This window comes from Oncorhynchus mykiss, chromosome 14, assembly GCF_013265735.2.
Source record: "Oncorhynchus mykiss isolate Arlee chromosome 14, USDA_OmykA_1.1, whole genome shotgun sequence".
Lineage (NCBI taxonomy): Eukaryota > Metazoa > Chordata > Actinopteri > Salmoniformes > Salmonidae > Oncorhynchus > Oncorhynchus mykiss.
In genome coordinates, this window is record NC_048578.1 from 6,430,693 (window position 1) to 6,444,730 (window position 14,038).

At 42.4% G+C, this 14,038-nt stretch overlaps 1 protein-coding gene across 1 annotated transcript; it reads left to right on the forward strand.

Annotated features, from left to right (window-relative positions):
• Positions 1 to 1,328: 1,328 nt before the first annotated feature.
• Positions 1,329 to 10,260, forward strand: LOC110488626 (hepatocyte cell adhesion molecule). The gene is made up of 5 exons (XM_021560912.2): positions 1,329 to 2,351; positions 2,633 to 2,965; positions 3,734 to 3,988; positions 9,260 to 9,367; positions 9,514 to 10,260. The coding sequence occupies exons 1-5, from the start codon at positions 2,303 to 2,305 to the stop codon at positions 9,753 to 9,755; spliced, it is 987 nt and encodes a 328-aa protein (XP_021416587.2). The 5' UTR covers positions 1,329 to 2,302; the 3' UTR covers positions 9,756 to 10,260.
• Positions 10,261 to 14,038: the final 3,778 nt, after the last annotated feature.

Here is a 14,038-nt window from a genome sequence, read left to right on the forward strand (position 1 = left end):
AATATTGTTTGAAATGTTTGGACCAAGTTTACAGGTAACTTATTAGATACTTTGTAGTCATGTTGGGTGAGTTGGAACCGGTGTATTTCTGAATCATACGCGCCAAATAAATGGACATTTTGGGGAGATAAAGAAGGAATTTATCGAACAAAACGACCATTCATTGTGTCACTGAGACATTTGAGATTGCAAAAAGATGAAGATCTTCAAAGGTAAAGGCATTTATTATATGGCACCTGCCTGGTTGAAAGAGGTTTTCTTGTTTTTGTATGCAGGGCGCTGTCCTCAGATAATCGCACGGTGTTCTTTCGCCGTAAAGCCATTTTGAAATCTGACACAGCGGCTGGATCAACAAGAAGTTAAGCTTTATTTTGATGTATTATACTTATATTTTCGTGAATGTTGAATATTTATATTTCTGTAGTTTGAATTTGGCGCGCTGCAATTTCACTGGATGTTGTCAAATCTATCCCGCTAATGGAATTCGAGCGGGATTCGAGTTTAAGGCATCCCTAAGAGGTTATTAACTAACATATTCCTCTCAACTGTACATTTTTTGCATGATTCATTATTACATTATAATTACTTACATTTGCTTCCATCCTAGTATTTTTGTCAGCCATCTTTGCTAAAGAAAGTCTTGAGTTGGGTCGCAGATTGTGGGAACCACTCGATACGATTGGTCATCACCCAGCGTTCGCCGCTGTTGATTTGCATAATTTGGGGAAATGCTGAACTTTTTTCACCCACACCACGTTAGTGCCACCCACAGATTCCCCCCCACTCTGCTTTTCACCGCTTTCCTTCCATTTCAAATGAATGGAAAGCAATGATTCACTGCGCAGTAACTCCCTAGTGTACACGGGCGTAAAAAGGCTAATTACAAAGCCCTTTTATTGCAGAGCATTTGTCAATGTGCCGCAACTCATTGTAAAAATACAAATATGTTGTTCTTAATTCATTGCATGGTTTCCTTTTATCCAAATGTTAAATTGACATATAAATAAATTAATTCATAGGGTAACGGGAATAATAGCCTACTATTTTGGAGACATAAAAACAATTAAATAAATAGATCACAGATCACAGATCACAGATTGTCTCTCGGAACAATTCTACGGGGGTGGGTTGGGTTGCAGTGAAAAACCTGTCCTGATGTCAGATACCGGGTGGGGCTCGTAACTAATGTGGTAGGCGTGAGGCGGGTGCTGCTCCAAAAACCTGCGCATGACAGTACATTGAGGCCATCTCCATTTTGAAGTAGTCAATTTTCCTCTTCTTCTCCTATCAGTTGGTAAACAAACTGAAAGGGTGCACACTGCCTCCTAGAGTGTGTTGTTTGAACAGGTATAAAGCCAAGGTTTGCGATTTACTGCTACCTGCAGTTATAGAATGTTTGCTTAGGAGTATAAATCATTGGCTGATCTCTCCTGATGACCTGGATGGAATTATGTGATCCTTAACCCTTAGGAAGTCTCACTACTTCAAAATGTGACAGTCTTCAATGGCACAACCATGCTAAAACAGGATTTTGGGCACTAGAGTCTTCTATACATCTCAATGTCCAAAACACACTTTTATTTGTATCTTCTAGTTGGTGGTGCAGCAAAACAAAGATCATGGATATACTAACAAGATACATGTCTCTCTGCCCTAACAATGGGAGTCGTCCACAAAGCGACACGCCGGGCTGTCTAGCTCTCGCCTTTCCTTTCTTTGGATTAGTGGATACATCTCATTTTTATAATCAATTTTTGAATATTCGATGAGAGTAGCTGACGTCAACGGCCGTATTCAATGGAGAGCGACGCTATGCTACTAGCCTCATTCCACGAATACGCATAGCCATCTCGAGACAAAACAAATATGAAGTGTTTTTTCTCAAAGTTGGCGGGATGTCACGTGTCCTACCTATATCAGTATGCTCATATCAACTTCAACATTAAAAAACTTATGTTAGATCAAATCTCTCTTCCTCTTTCTCTCTGGTTCTATTTTAAACCCAAACAGGTTATATCTAGAACACAAAAAGGCTTATTCAAAGAGTTCTCCTATGGGGACAGCCAAAGAACCCTTTAGGTTCTAAATAGCACATAAAATTGTGTAGCATCACATTTCACTTTTTATTGTAGATATTATCAGATGTCATCACACACAAGACATTTAGCCAGCCTGGCTGTTAATTTAATGAAGAAGTGCAACTTTAAAGAGGCTCTTCCCCCTGAGTCACAACCTATTAATAGGGTCAGTTCAAAATTACACATTTCCTTTAATTTGCTAAGCCGAGTCCTTGTGAAGAGATATGGAGACTGTGTTTGGACTGTTGGTGATCTTAGCAGGAGTGTCTCAGGGTAAGAAAATAATTGATATGTGTTGGTATAATATGAAGAGGCTTGTAAAACATGTAGCGAGAGCATCACTGTGGGCTACTCAGAATCCCATTGGTTAGCAAAACAATAAAGAACACAGAGTTGTCTCCATGAAAATGATAACTGACTGAGGTGCTATTACTGTCTATTGCCTCTGATGCCATTCATTTCTTTGTACTGTTGCTTGGTGTCTCCTCATCTATAAAAGTAAACATGACTCAAAAGAGGACAGCGATAGAACACATCCCTCTCTTGTTTCTCAGGCATGGAGAGCCCCTGTGATGCTAGAGAGGATGGAGCTCAGTGTTATGGAGCTCTGGGAGGAACTGTCTATCTCCGGCTGATCACCAACGCCAGTGGACATCAGGTTAGATTTTGGAAGGACCCAACTGGTGCTAAAACAGAGATACTCACAATGAGAAGAAACATGTCGACAACAAAAGGGCCTATTAATGGCAGGTCAGAGTTCATTATAAACAAGGGGATATTCAGGATAGATAACACAGCAAGGAATGATTCTGACAAATACTGTGCTGAAACATTTAATGCAAATGGATCATTATCGGGCTCCAGAAGACTGCAACTGTTCATTGAAGGTAAAAAGTTAATTCTCTAAGAAAAAAAGTCATAATTATTTGCTTCCTCAATATGAATTTAGACCATTTACTGAACAAAAATGATGCGATGATTTATAAATCAAATTAAGAATGCATTTGTATAACTAACAAAACATATGTACAGTGCCTTCAGAAAGTATCCATACCCCTTGACTTAACCACCTCTATGCGTGCATGGTCACCACTATGCTATGCAGGTCAAAAAGTTAATTACTTTGCAATTTTTTTTAATAGTATTACTTTACTGCTTTTTTTGTAAAGAAGATGCATGTTTTGGTATATTTTTATTCTGTACAGGCTCCCTTCTTTTCACTTTGTCAATTAGGTTAGTATTGTGGAGCAACTATAATGTTGTTGATCCATCTTCAGTGATCTCCTATCACAGCCATTAAACTCTGTAAATGTTTTGCCACATGGTGAAATCCAGGCATAGTTTCCTTCCTTTCCGGCAAGTAAGTTAGGAAGGACACCTGTATCTTTGTAGTGACAGGGTGTATTGATGCACCATCCAAAGTGTAATTCATAACTAAACCACGCCCGGGCTCACCTTCTTCACATTTTTGCTACTGAACTTATTTAGGCTTGCAATAACTAAAGGGGAATGAAAACGTATTGACTCAAGACAGCTTTTCATTTTCTATTAATTTGTAAAAATTGTAAAAAGCCACTGTAAATATGTTTCCATATCTGTAATTTTGATAATCTAGACAGCAACCAGTAACCACATTATAACATCTTCCCCCATAGCCCCTGTGACACAGGCTAAGCTGTCCTCTAAGTGTCTGTCTCATGGAGAGATGAGGGTATCCTGCTCCTCTGAGGGGGACAGTCCCCAGTACAGCTGGACTTTGGATGGACACCCACTGAACAACAATGACAACTCTTTTGGTGAGAAGACAAACTCCATCACACTGCAGAAAGGCCTGTCTGGGGATCTCAACTGCACCATCAGAAACAATATCAGCAGTGTTACTGTCAGCAGGGTAATCTTACCTTGTCCAGGTAAGATATTGTTTAATATCAATGATAATAATGATGATGATTATAATAATGATCAGCCCTTATCAATGGAAATTAATCTGTTTAGGAACAGCACTATCCATCCTCCTGGGCTTTTCACTCACAATATTGTCTAGGGTATATCGAGAATGGTGCGACAAACAAAAAACATCTAGTAAGCGGTAGTCCTATGGGTGAAAACAGCTCGTTAATGAGAGGTCGAAGGAGAATGGCAAGAATTGTGCAAGCTAACAGGCGGTCCACAACCAGGCAAATAATGCTGCAGTACAACAGAGGTGTGCAGAATGGTTTCTCTCTGTCCTTGTCCCGGATGGGCTATTGCAGCAGGTAACCACACCGGGTTCCACTCCTATCAGCTAAAAATAAGAACAAGTGGCTCCAGTGGGCACACGATCACCAACACTGGACAATTGAGGAGTGGAAAAACATTGCCTGGTCCGAATAATCCGGGTTCTTCTTGCGTAGTTCTGATGGCAGAGTCAGGATTTAGCATAAGCAGGATGAGTCTATGGACCCATCCTGCTTGGTGCAGTAGCTGTGTGTGGGTAAAATCCCTAAGGAAGCCAAACAACAACACAACGAGATGCAACGATTCAAGTTGTTTCTGTTAATGACATATGCTTTCAAAGCGATTTGAGAGGAGAGACACCAAATCCAAGCTGGCTTCCCTTGACACTTTTTATTATTTCACCATGACCATTCACAGTTGAGTTCACTCAGTTTAGCTAAACAATGGTCCAGACCTGAATCCAAGCGAGAATCTGTGGAAAGAACTGAAAACTGCTGTTCACAAATGCTCTCCATCCAACATCACTGAGCTCGAGCTGTTTTGCAAGGAGGAATGGGAAAAAATGTCAGTCTCTCGATGTGCAAAACTGATAGAGACATACCCCAAGTGACTTACAGCTGTAATCGCAGCAAAAGGTGGTGCTACAAAGTATTAACTTAAGGGGGCTGAATAATTTTGCACGCCCAATTTTTCAGTTTTTGATTTGTTAAAAAAGTTTGAAATATCCAATAAATGTCGTTCCACTTCATGATTGTGTCCCACTTGTTGTTGATTCTTCACAAAAAAGTACAGTTTTATATCTTTATGTTTGAAGCCTGAAATGTGGCAAAAGGTCGCAAAGTTCAAGGGTGCCGAATACTTTCGCAAGGCACTGTAGATGGCCAGATGCTTTCTCCTGTGAGATAAATTCAGCCTCTTGCGAATTGAAGGAAAATTGTGAAACACAGTGACGAAAGGTATATATATATATTTTTGTGGGGGAGGATACATTATTTGGGGAAGCCCGGCTTCCCTTTGCCTCCATGAATACACGTCATTGGCTTGGTGTCAACGGTACATGCGTTTGGTGGTGGTGTAATAGTGTGGGGAATGTTTTCCTGCACATGTTAGGTCCCTTGAAAACAATTGAGCACTGTTTTCATGCCCTGAAGAATTCAGGCTGTTCTGGTGGCAAAGAGGGGTACTAACCCTGTACTAGATCGGTGTACCAAATAAACTGGAAACTGAGTATAAACTCTGCAAAAAAATAAACGTCCCTTTTTCAGGACCGTCTTCAAAAGATAATTCGTAAAAATCTAAATAACTTCACAGCTCTTCATTGTAAAGGGTTTAAACACTGTTTCCCATGCTTGTTCAATGAACCATAAACAATTAATGAACATGCACCTGTGGAACGGTCATGAAGACACTAACAGCAATTAAGGTCACAGTTCTGAAAACTTAGGACACTAAAGAGGCCTTTCTACTGACTATGAAAAACACCAAAAGAAAGATGCCCCAGGGTCCCTGCTCATCTGTGTGAATGTGCCTTAGGCATGCTGCAAGGAGGCATGAGGACTGCAGATGTGGCCAGGGCAATAAATTGCAATGTCCGTACTGTGAGGCGCCTAAGACAGAGCTACAGGGAGACAGTACGGACAGCTGATCGTCCTCACAGTGGCAGACAACGTGTAACAACAACTGCACAGGATCGGTACATCCCAACATCACACCTGCGGGACAGGTACAGGATGGCAACAACACCTGCCCGAGTTACACTAGGAATGCACAATCCATCCATCAGTGCTCAGACTGTCTGCAATAGGCTGAGAGAGGCTGGAATGAGGGCTTGTAGGCCTGTTGTAAGGCAGGTCCTCACCAGACATCACCAGCAACAACTTCGCCTATGAGCACAAACCCACCGTTGCTGGACCAGACAGGACTGGCAAAAAGTGCTCTTCACTGACGAGTCGCTGTTTTGTCTCACCAGGGGTGATGGTCGGATTCGCATTTAGCGTCTAAGGAATGAGCGTTACACTCAGGCATGTACTCTGGAACGGGATCGATTTGGAGTTGGAGGATCCGTCATGGTCTGGGACGGTGTGTCACAGCATCATCGGACTGAGCTTGTTGTCATTGCAGGCAATCTCAATGCTGTGCTTTACAGGGAAGACATCCTCCTCCCTCATGTTGTACCCTTCCTGCAGGCTAATCCTGACATGACCTCCAGCATGACAATGCCATCAGCCATACTGCTTGTTCTGTGCGTGATTTCCTGCAAGACAGGAATGCCAGTGTTCTGCCATGGCCAGCAAAGAGCCCAGATCTCAATCCCATTGAGCACGTCTGGGACCTGTTGGATCGGAGGGTGAGGGCTAGGGCCATTATCCCCAGAAATGTCCAGGAACTTGCAGGTGCCTTGATGGAAGAGTGGGGTAACATCTCACAGCAAGAACCTGCTAATCTGGTGCAGTCCATGAGGAGGGGATGCACTACAGTACTTAATGCAGCTGGTGGCCACACCAGATACTGACTGTTACTATTGATTTTTGACCCCCCCCTTTGTTCAGGGACACATTATTCCATGTTTGTTCGTCACATGTCTGTGGAACTTGATCAGTTTATGTCTCAATTGTTGAATCTTATGATCATGCAAATATTTACACATGTTACATTTGCTGAAAATAAACACAGTTGACAGTGAGAGGACATTTCAGAGCGAGTGGTTAATAATACCCTGTGTGTTAAACCTACAACAGTGGCCCCCACAACAGAAGCAACCACTAGTAAGGCCTAGGGGCTTGAAAACCCAGTGACCACCAGACCCAGAAATCACACCCAGGGTACAGCAATTACACACAATCATGTCACATTGACAAAAGCCCATCAGACACTGTGGACTTTAAGTAAGTGATAATGCTCATCCTGATGTATTATTGGTGTCATTATCATTATTACCATTAAGACGTTATGGCCTTTATGTATAGTGCATTTGGAAAGTATTCAGGCCCCTTGATTTTTTCCACATTTTGTTACGTTACAGCCTTATTCCAAAAGTGATTAAAATGATTTGTTTTACCCTCATCAATCTACACACAATACCTCACAACGAAAAAGAAACAGATTTTTAGAAATGTTAGCAAATGTAAAAATACATAAAAATAATAATAATAAATAAAACTCTTCAGTACTATGTTGAAGCATCTTGGCAGTGATCATGGCCTAGAGTCTTCTTGGTATGATGCTTCAAGCTTGGATCCCCTGTTTTTGGGGAGTTTCTCCCATTCTTCTCTGTATATCCTCTCAAGCTCTGTCAGGTTGGATGGGGAGCGTTGCTGCATAGCTATTTTCAGGTCTTCCCAGAGATGTTTAATCAGGCTCTGGCTGGGCCACTCAAAGGCATTCAGAGACTCCATTATTTCACTCCTGCATTGTCTTGGCTCTGTGCTTAGGGTCATTGTCCTGTTGGAAGATGAACCTTCGCCCCAGTCGGAGGTCCTGAGCACTCGAGTAGGTTTTCATCAAGGATCTCTTTGTACTTTGCTCGATCCTGACTAGTCTCCCAGTCCAAAAAGGAAAAACATCCCCATATCATGATGCTGCCACCACCATGCTTAACCGTAGGAATGGTGCCAGGTTTCTTCCAGATGTGACGCTTGGCATTCATACCTAAGAGTTCCATCTTGGTTTCATCAGACCAGAGAATCCGGTATCTCATGGTCTGAGGGTCCTTTAGGTGCCTATTGGCAAACTCCAAGTGGGCTGTCCTGCCTTTTACTAAGAGTGGCTTCCGTCTGTCCATTCTATCATAAACGTCTGATTGGTGTAGTGCTGCAGAGATGGTTGCCAATTTGGAAGGTTCTCCAATCTCCACAGAGGAACTCTGAAGCTCTGTCAGTGTGCCCATCGGGTTCTTGGTCACCTCCCTGACCAAGACCCATCTCCTCCGATTGCTCAGTTTGGCCGGGCAGCCAGCCACAGGAAGAGTCTTGGTGGTTCCAAACCTCTTCCATTTAAGAATGATGGAGGCCATTGTGTTCTTTGATACCTTTGGTTCCCTTCCCCAGATCTGTGCCTCGACACAATCCTGTCTCGGAGCTCTAAGGACAATTCCTTCGACCTCATGACTTGGATTTTGATCTGACATGCACTGTCAACTGTGGGATGTTATATAGACAGGTGTGGGCATTTCCAAATCATGTCCAATCAATTGGATTTTCCACAGGTGGACTCCAATCAAGTTGTAGAAACATCTTAAGGATGATCAATGTAAACAGGATGCACCTGAGCTCAATTTCGAGTCTCATAGCAAAGTGTCTGAAAACATATTGTCACGTTCGTTGTATGGAGGAGACCAAGGCGCAGTGTGATTTGAATACATTCTTCTTTATTTGCACGAAGAACGCAAAGCACACTAAACAAACTAACAAAATGAACGTGCAGCTAATAATAATGAGTGCTGACATGCAATTACACATAGATAATAATCCACAAAATGGCAACCTAAATAGGATCCCCAATCAGAGACAACGATAAACAGCTGTTTCTGATTGGGAACCAATTCAGGCCACCATAGACCTACATTTACCTAGACAGTACCAAAACCCCATAGATATACAAAAAAACATAGACAAGACCAAAACACACATACCACCCTCGTCACACCCTGACCTAACCAAAATAAAGAAAACTAAGATAACTAAGGTCAGGGCGCGACACATGGAAATAAGGTATGTGTTTTTTTTAAATGTAATACATTTGCTAAGACGTCTAAGAACCTGTTTTCGCTTTCACAAAATGGGGTATTTTGTGTAGATTGAAAACATAATTTAATCAGTTTTAGAATAAGGCTGTAATGTAACAACATGTGAAAAAAGTCAAGGTGCCTGATTTATTTTCTTAGGCACTGTATATGTGGCTGTTTTTACAATGAAACAACCTTAGCGCTGATGTTGTTCTGTCTCTGTTTCCTCTCTTTTACCCAGATATCATAGGGATGGTAGCAGCATCTCTGGCAGGCGTAGTCCTTGTCCTAGTGATGATGTTGGCAGTTTACTGTGTCCAGAAGAAAAATAAACCTCCAAAGACTTCAGGTTAGAGGATATTTAGCTGTAGCTCTTCATTTTATCTCCATTAACTTGGGAAGTAATTGAATTTGCCACGTCAGTCTTGCCATTGAAATGCTTCAATGGCAAGACTAATAATCTCTCTCTTTCTCGCTCGTTCTCTCTCTCCACAGCTACGGATGACAGCCAGGATGTGGAATACGCTGATGTCAGGATACAAAAGAAGCAGATGAGACAGAAGGAGAGGGAGGCGCTGGTGGAGCTGAAGGACAGACAGGTGAAAGTGGCGGGGGGCCCCCAGCAGACGATGGAGGTGGAGTATGGACAGATTAAAACATTAGAGGGTCCCCGGCGGAAGGTAGACACACCTGAGGAGGAGGACTGTGTGTACGCCAGGGTACAGAGAGGCCAGTGAGCAAGGTACTGTCTAGATAGAATAGAAGAGGCTGAGACTTTAATCACTCGTTGCCTCCCAATAATCTCTCCTTTCTCCTAAAGTGTTGACTTGTTCACTTCCCTTCACGTATCTCAAAGGAAATGAATGTTATATGGCAACTCCTCGTTGCCCATGTTTATACCAATCCAATTATTTTAAATTTGTGGGGAGTAGTGAAGGAGTGCACACATCTGGAAGAAGGAGAAATTATTGGGACGCAAACCTGAGGCCCAGAGTTGATTGATACAGACGACAGCTATGTCTAATTATGTTGTCTTACAGTTACAGTAACAGCTTTGTTTTGCATGTTCACACTTTAGAACACATATTGTCTGTTTCCAAGAAGTGGATACATCACTTCAGTTTTTCTTTATCACGTTTTAACACAAAAACAAACACAAAAAAAAGAAACGGCCCTTTTTCAAAGATATTTCGTGAACGTGCCTTAGGCATGCTGCAAGGAGGCATCAGGACTGCAGATGTGGCCAGGGCAATACATTGCAATGTGAGAAGCCTAAGACAGAGCTACAGGGAGACAGTACAGACAGCTGATCATCCTTGCAGTGGCAGACCATGTGTAACAACACCTGCACAGGATCGGTACATCCGAACATCACACCTCCGGGACAGGTACAGGATGGCAACAATAACTGCCCGAGTTACACCAGGAACGCACACTCCATCCATCAGTGCTCAGACTGTCCGCAATAGGCTGAGAGAGGCTGGAATGAGGGCTTGTAGGCCTGTTGTAAGGCAGGTCCTCACCAGACATCAGCGGCAACAACGTTGCCTATGGGCACAAACCCACCATCACTGGACCAGACAGGACTGGGAAAAAGTGCTCTTCACTGACGAGTCACGGTTTTGTCTCACCAGGGGTGATGGTCGGATTCGCGTTTATCGTCTAAGGAATGAGCGTTACACCGAGGCCTGTACTCTGGAGGGGGATAGATTTGGAGGTGGAGGGTCCGTCATGGTCTGGTGCGGTGTGTCACAGAATTATCAGACTGAGCTTGTTGTCATTGCAGGCAATCTCAACGCTGTGCATTACAGGGAAGACATCCTCCTCACTCATGTGGTACCCTGCCTGAAAGGCTCATCCTTAAATGACCCTCCAGCATGACAATGCCACGAGCCACACTGCTTGTTCTGTGCGTGATTTCCTGCTAGACAGGAATGTCAGTGTTCCGCCATGGCCAGCGAAGTGCCCGGATCTCAATCCCATTGAGAACGTCTGGGATCTGTTGGATCGGAGGGTGAGGGCTAGGGCCATTCCCCCCAGAAATGTCCGGGAACTTGCAGATGCCTTGGTGGAAGAGTGGGGTAACATCGCACAGCAAGACCTGGCAAATCTGGTGCAGTCCATGAGGAGATGCACTGCAGTACCTAACACAGCCAGCCGGTGGCTACCCCAGATACCGACTGACAGACCCCCCCCCCCCCCTTTGTTCAGGGACACATTATTCAATTTCTGTTAGTCACATGCCAGTGGAACTTGTTCAGTTTATGTCTCGGTTGTTGAATCTTATGTTCATACAAATATTTACACACGTTATGTTTGCTGAAAATAAATGCAGTTGACAGTGAGAGGACTTTTTTTGTTGTTGCTGAGTTTAGTTGTGTGGTGTTCACGTGTTCCTTGTGTCAGTTGTGTGATATGTCATAAAGTCTTACATGTTTTTGCTGCATGATAGAAATAATGATATAGTTATTTAAAATAATGTTTAAGGAATTTGTGATTTTTGATAATTGCATAACAGAAATGTTTAGATATTATAGTCTACTTACTTACTAATTTCCAATACCTTAAGTCAATACTTTGAAGCTTGCGGTCCGTCTCCCTCATGGACACATCCTGAGATATTGAAAAAAATGGCATGCACTCTTATTAGCCATTTGTCTATGAGGACAATAATCCTGACATGACTCATATCTAAGATACATGATAATCTTTATATTGTTTTTTAGCAATTGCCTTTTTTTAATATAGCTAGTGCAATAATAAGCTAATGCTGTAAAATAGTTTCTGATATACATGACCATATCTTTTCACAATCAAAATATATTTTTCTTCCACATCTCTGTTTTTGTGGGCTTAATGTTATTTATGCATTTCCTTTTTGAGTCACATGAGTTCCAGTTTAGAATCCCCTCAACCAGAGGCGATGGACAGACTGATTGGCTAAAACCAACATAATGTAGCTTTTCTTCAAGATGTAACCATATTTGGTTAGCTCTTCTGAATAACTAAAAGTAAAGAATATAGGACTTCACCATTATGTCAGTGTCACTCAAAATAAGTTAATCTAAAAGAACAAACTGAGAAGAGGATGTTGAGAAATAAAGATACTGAGCAACACAAACATAACATGCAGTGGAATCACTTGTCACTCTTCATCGTTGATACTGCTGTGTGATGGGAAACTGCAATTTGATATTAAAATCCTGTGTTTAAAAACAAGGAAAAGTTGTTGCCTGTCTTCTCTAACAGCACAGTATAGAGGTCAGAGGTCCAAGGTTAAGAGCACTGGCCTACCATTCATCCCATCTGAGGAGTAATAAACACAGTCTTTATGGCCAATCACAGTTGAATTCTCCACAACCCCAGGATCATTACCTCTCTATGGTTACGGATATATAGGAAAGGTGACACAGATGCCCAGGTATGCTTCTCTAATCATACACCTAACGTGTTCTTCTGACATCTTGTCATGTCCCCTATTGGATGTTAAAAAAGGAATAATAGGGATTTCATGTCAAAACCAGCAGATGAATGTGAAATTAATATACTGTAAACTGAGGATGTACACTGAGTATACAAAACATTTAGAACACTTGCCCTTTCCATGACAAACTTACCAGGTGACTCCAGGTGAAAGCTATGACTCCAACCTAAGTGCATGTAAACCTCCGAGTTCAACAGTATGTAGCTAGTGGGCTACGCTGTAGCGCCAATGCAGAAATTCTGGAGATTTGTATAAATTCTGACAACGAGTCTGTAAGAAAGTCAGGAATCAGATTCTGGCAGTGAAAGTGAGGAGCAGCCACCCAACCTTGTAGACATTGAGGACCCTGAATCTGAGGACCCCTAGTCCACTGACCAAGTCCCAGGTCCCTTTGAAGATGTTGGTGGTGACGGAGGCAGACCGAAGGTGGATGAAGTACAGGTGGTCTGTGGTAGCTGCAGTAAGCACATAACAGTGACTTCAAATTCTGAAAACGCTCAAGGGTCTCTTGACTCTGCACATGATAAGCACTGGCCTGATTACGTTTAATACGCAATAGTCGCAAGACTTGTGCGAAGTGAAGTTGGAACCCTGATCGCTCTGAATCACCGTAGGTATTTTAAATATTGAGATGAACTGTGACAAAGCCTTCACAACAGACTTAGTGGTAATGTTGCGAAGTGGATAGGCTTCAGGATATCTCATAGCCTGACACATCAGTTAACATGTAGATGCTACCAGCAATAAAACAGGGTAAGGGTCCAAAACAATCAATAATCAAATGCTCAGATGGCTGGTCTGTAACAGGAATAGGTTATTGCGGGACTGGCCTTAACATCTGATTAGGCTTCCCAGTCAGCTGACAAACATGGCATGTTTTGATGTAAGCAGAAATGTCTTTCTATAAAATGAGGCCAAGAAAAATTACCCAAAATTCAATCATAGGTTTTATTAACCCCTAAGTGACCAGAAAAGTCATGATGTTTTCAAAACTAGATCTCGAAGCTTAGAAGGAACCACAATCTAAACAATAGCATTACCCACACAACTTTTGCTGTGAGGTGTCCATTTCCTCACCAACAACTGATCTTGAATGCAGTAACCCTGGGCAGCACTCCTTACCTCAACTGGAAGTACTTGATCAAATAAACCTTTTAAGGTAGGATCAGTGGACTGCGCCATCACAAGATCACTACAGGATATAGGCAAAGGTAAATCATTTAATGGATTATCAAACTGTTTGGCTATGTGTTGTGTAAGTTCCGTTCTGACCGTAGTATCAGCACTGCTCAGCACAAGTCACAGCGCATGCAGAGAATACCTCTGGGAATCTCTGTATGTTTTCATCGATAATCCCTACATGGGATGGGTTACGAGAAACCACCAGAGGAGATATATCACGCCAGACACGACTACCGGCTAAGTTGCTACCCAAAAATCACAAACACCGTCAACGGGCAGAAAGGGACGCACCCCAAGGGAAACCTAACCTTGCACGAGGTCAGATTTAAGTTTGACTTCCTGCAAGGGTACAGA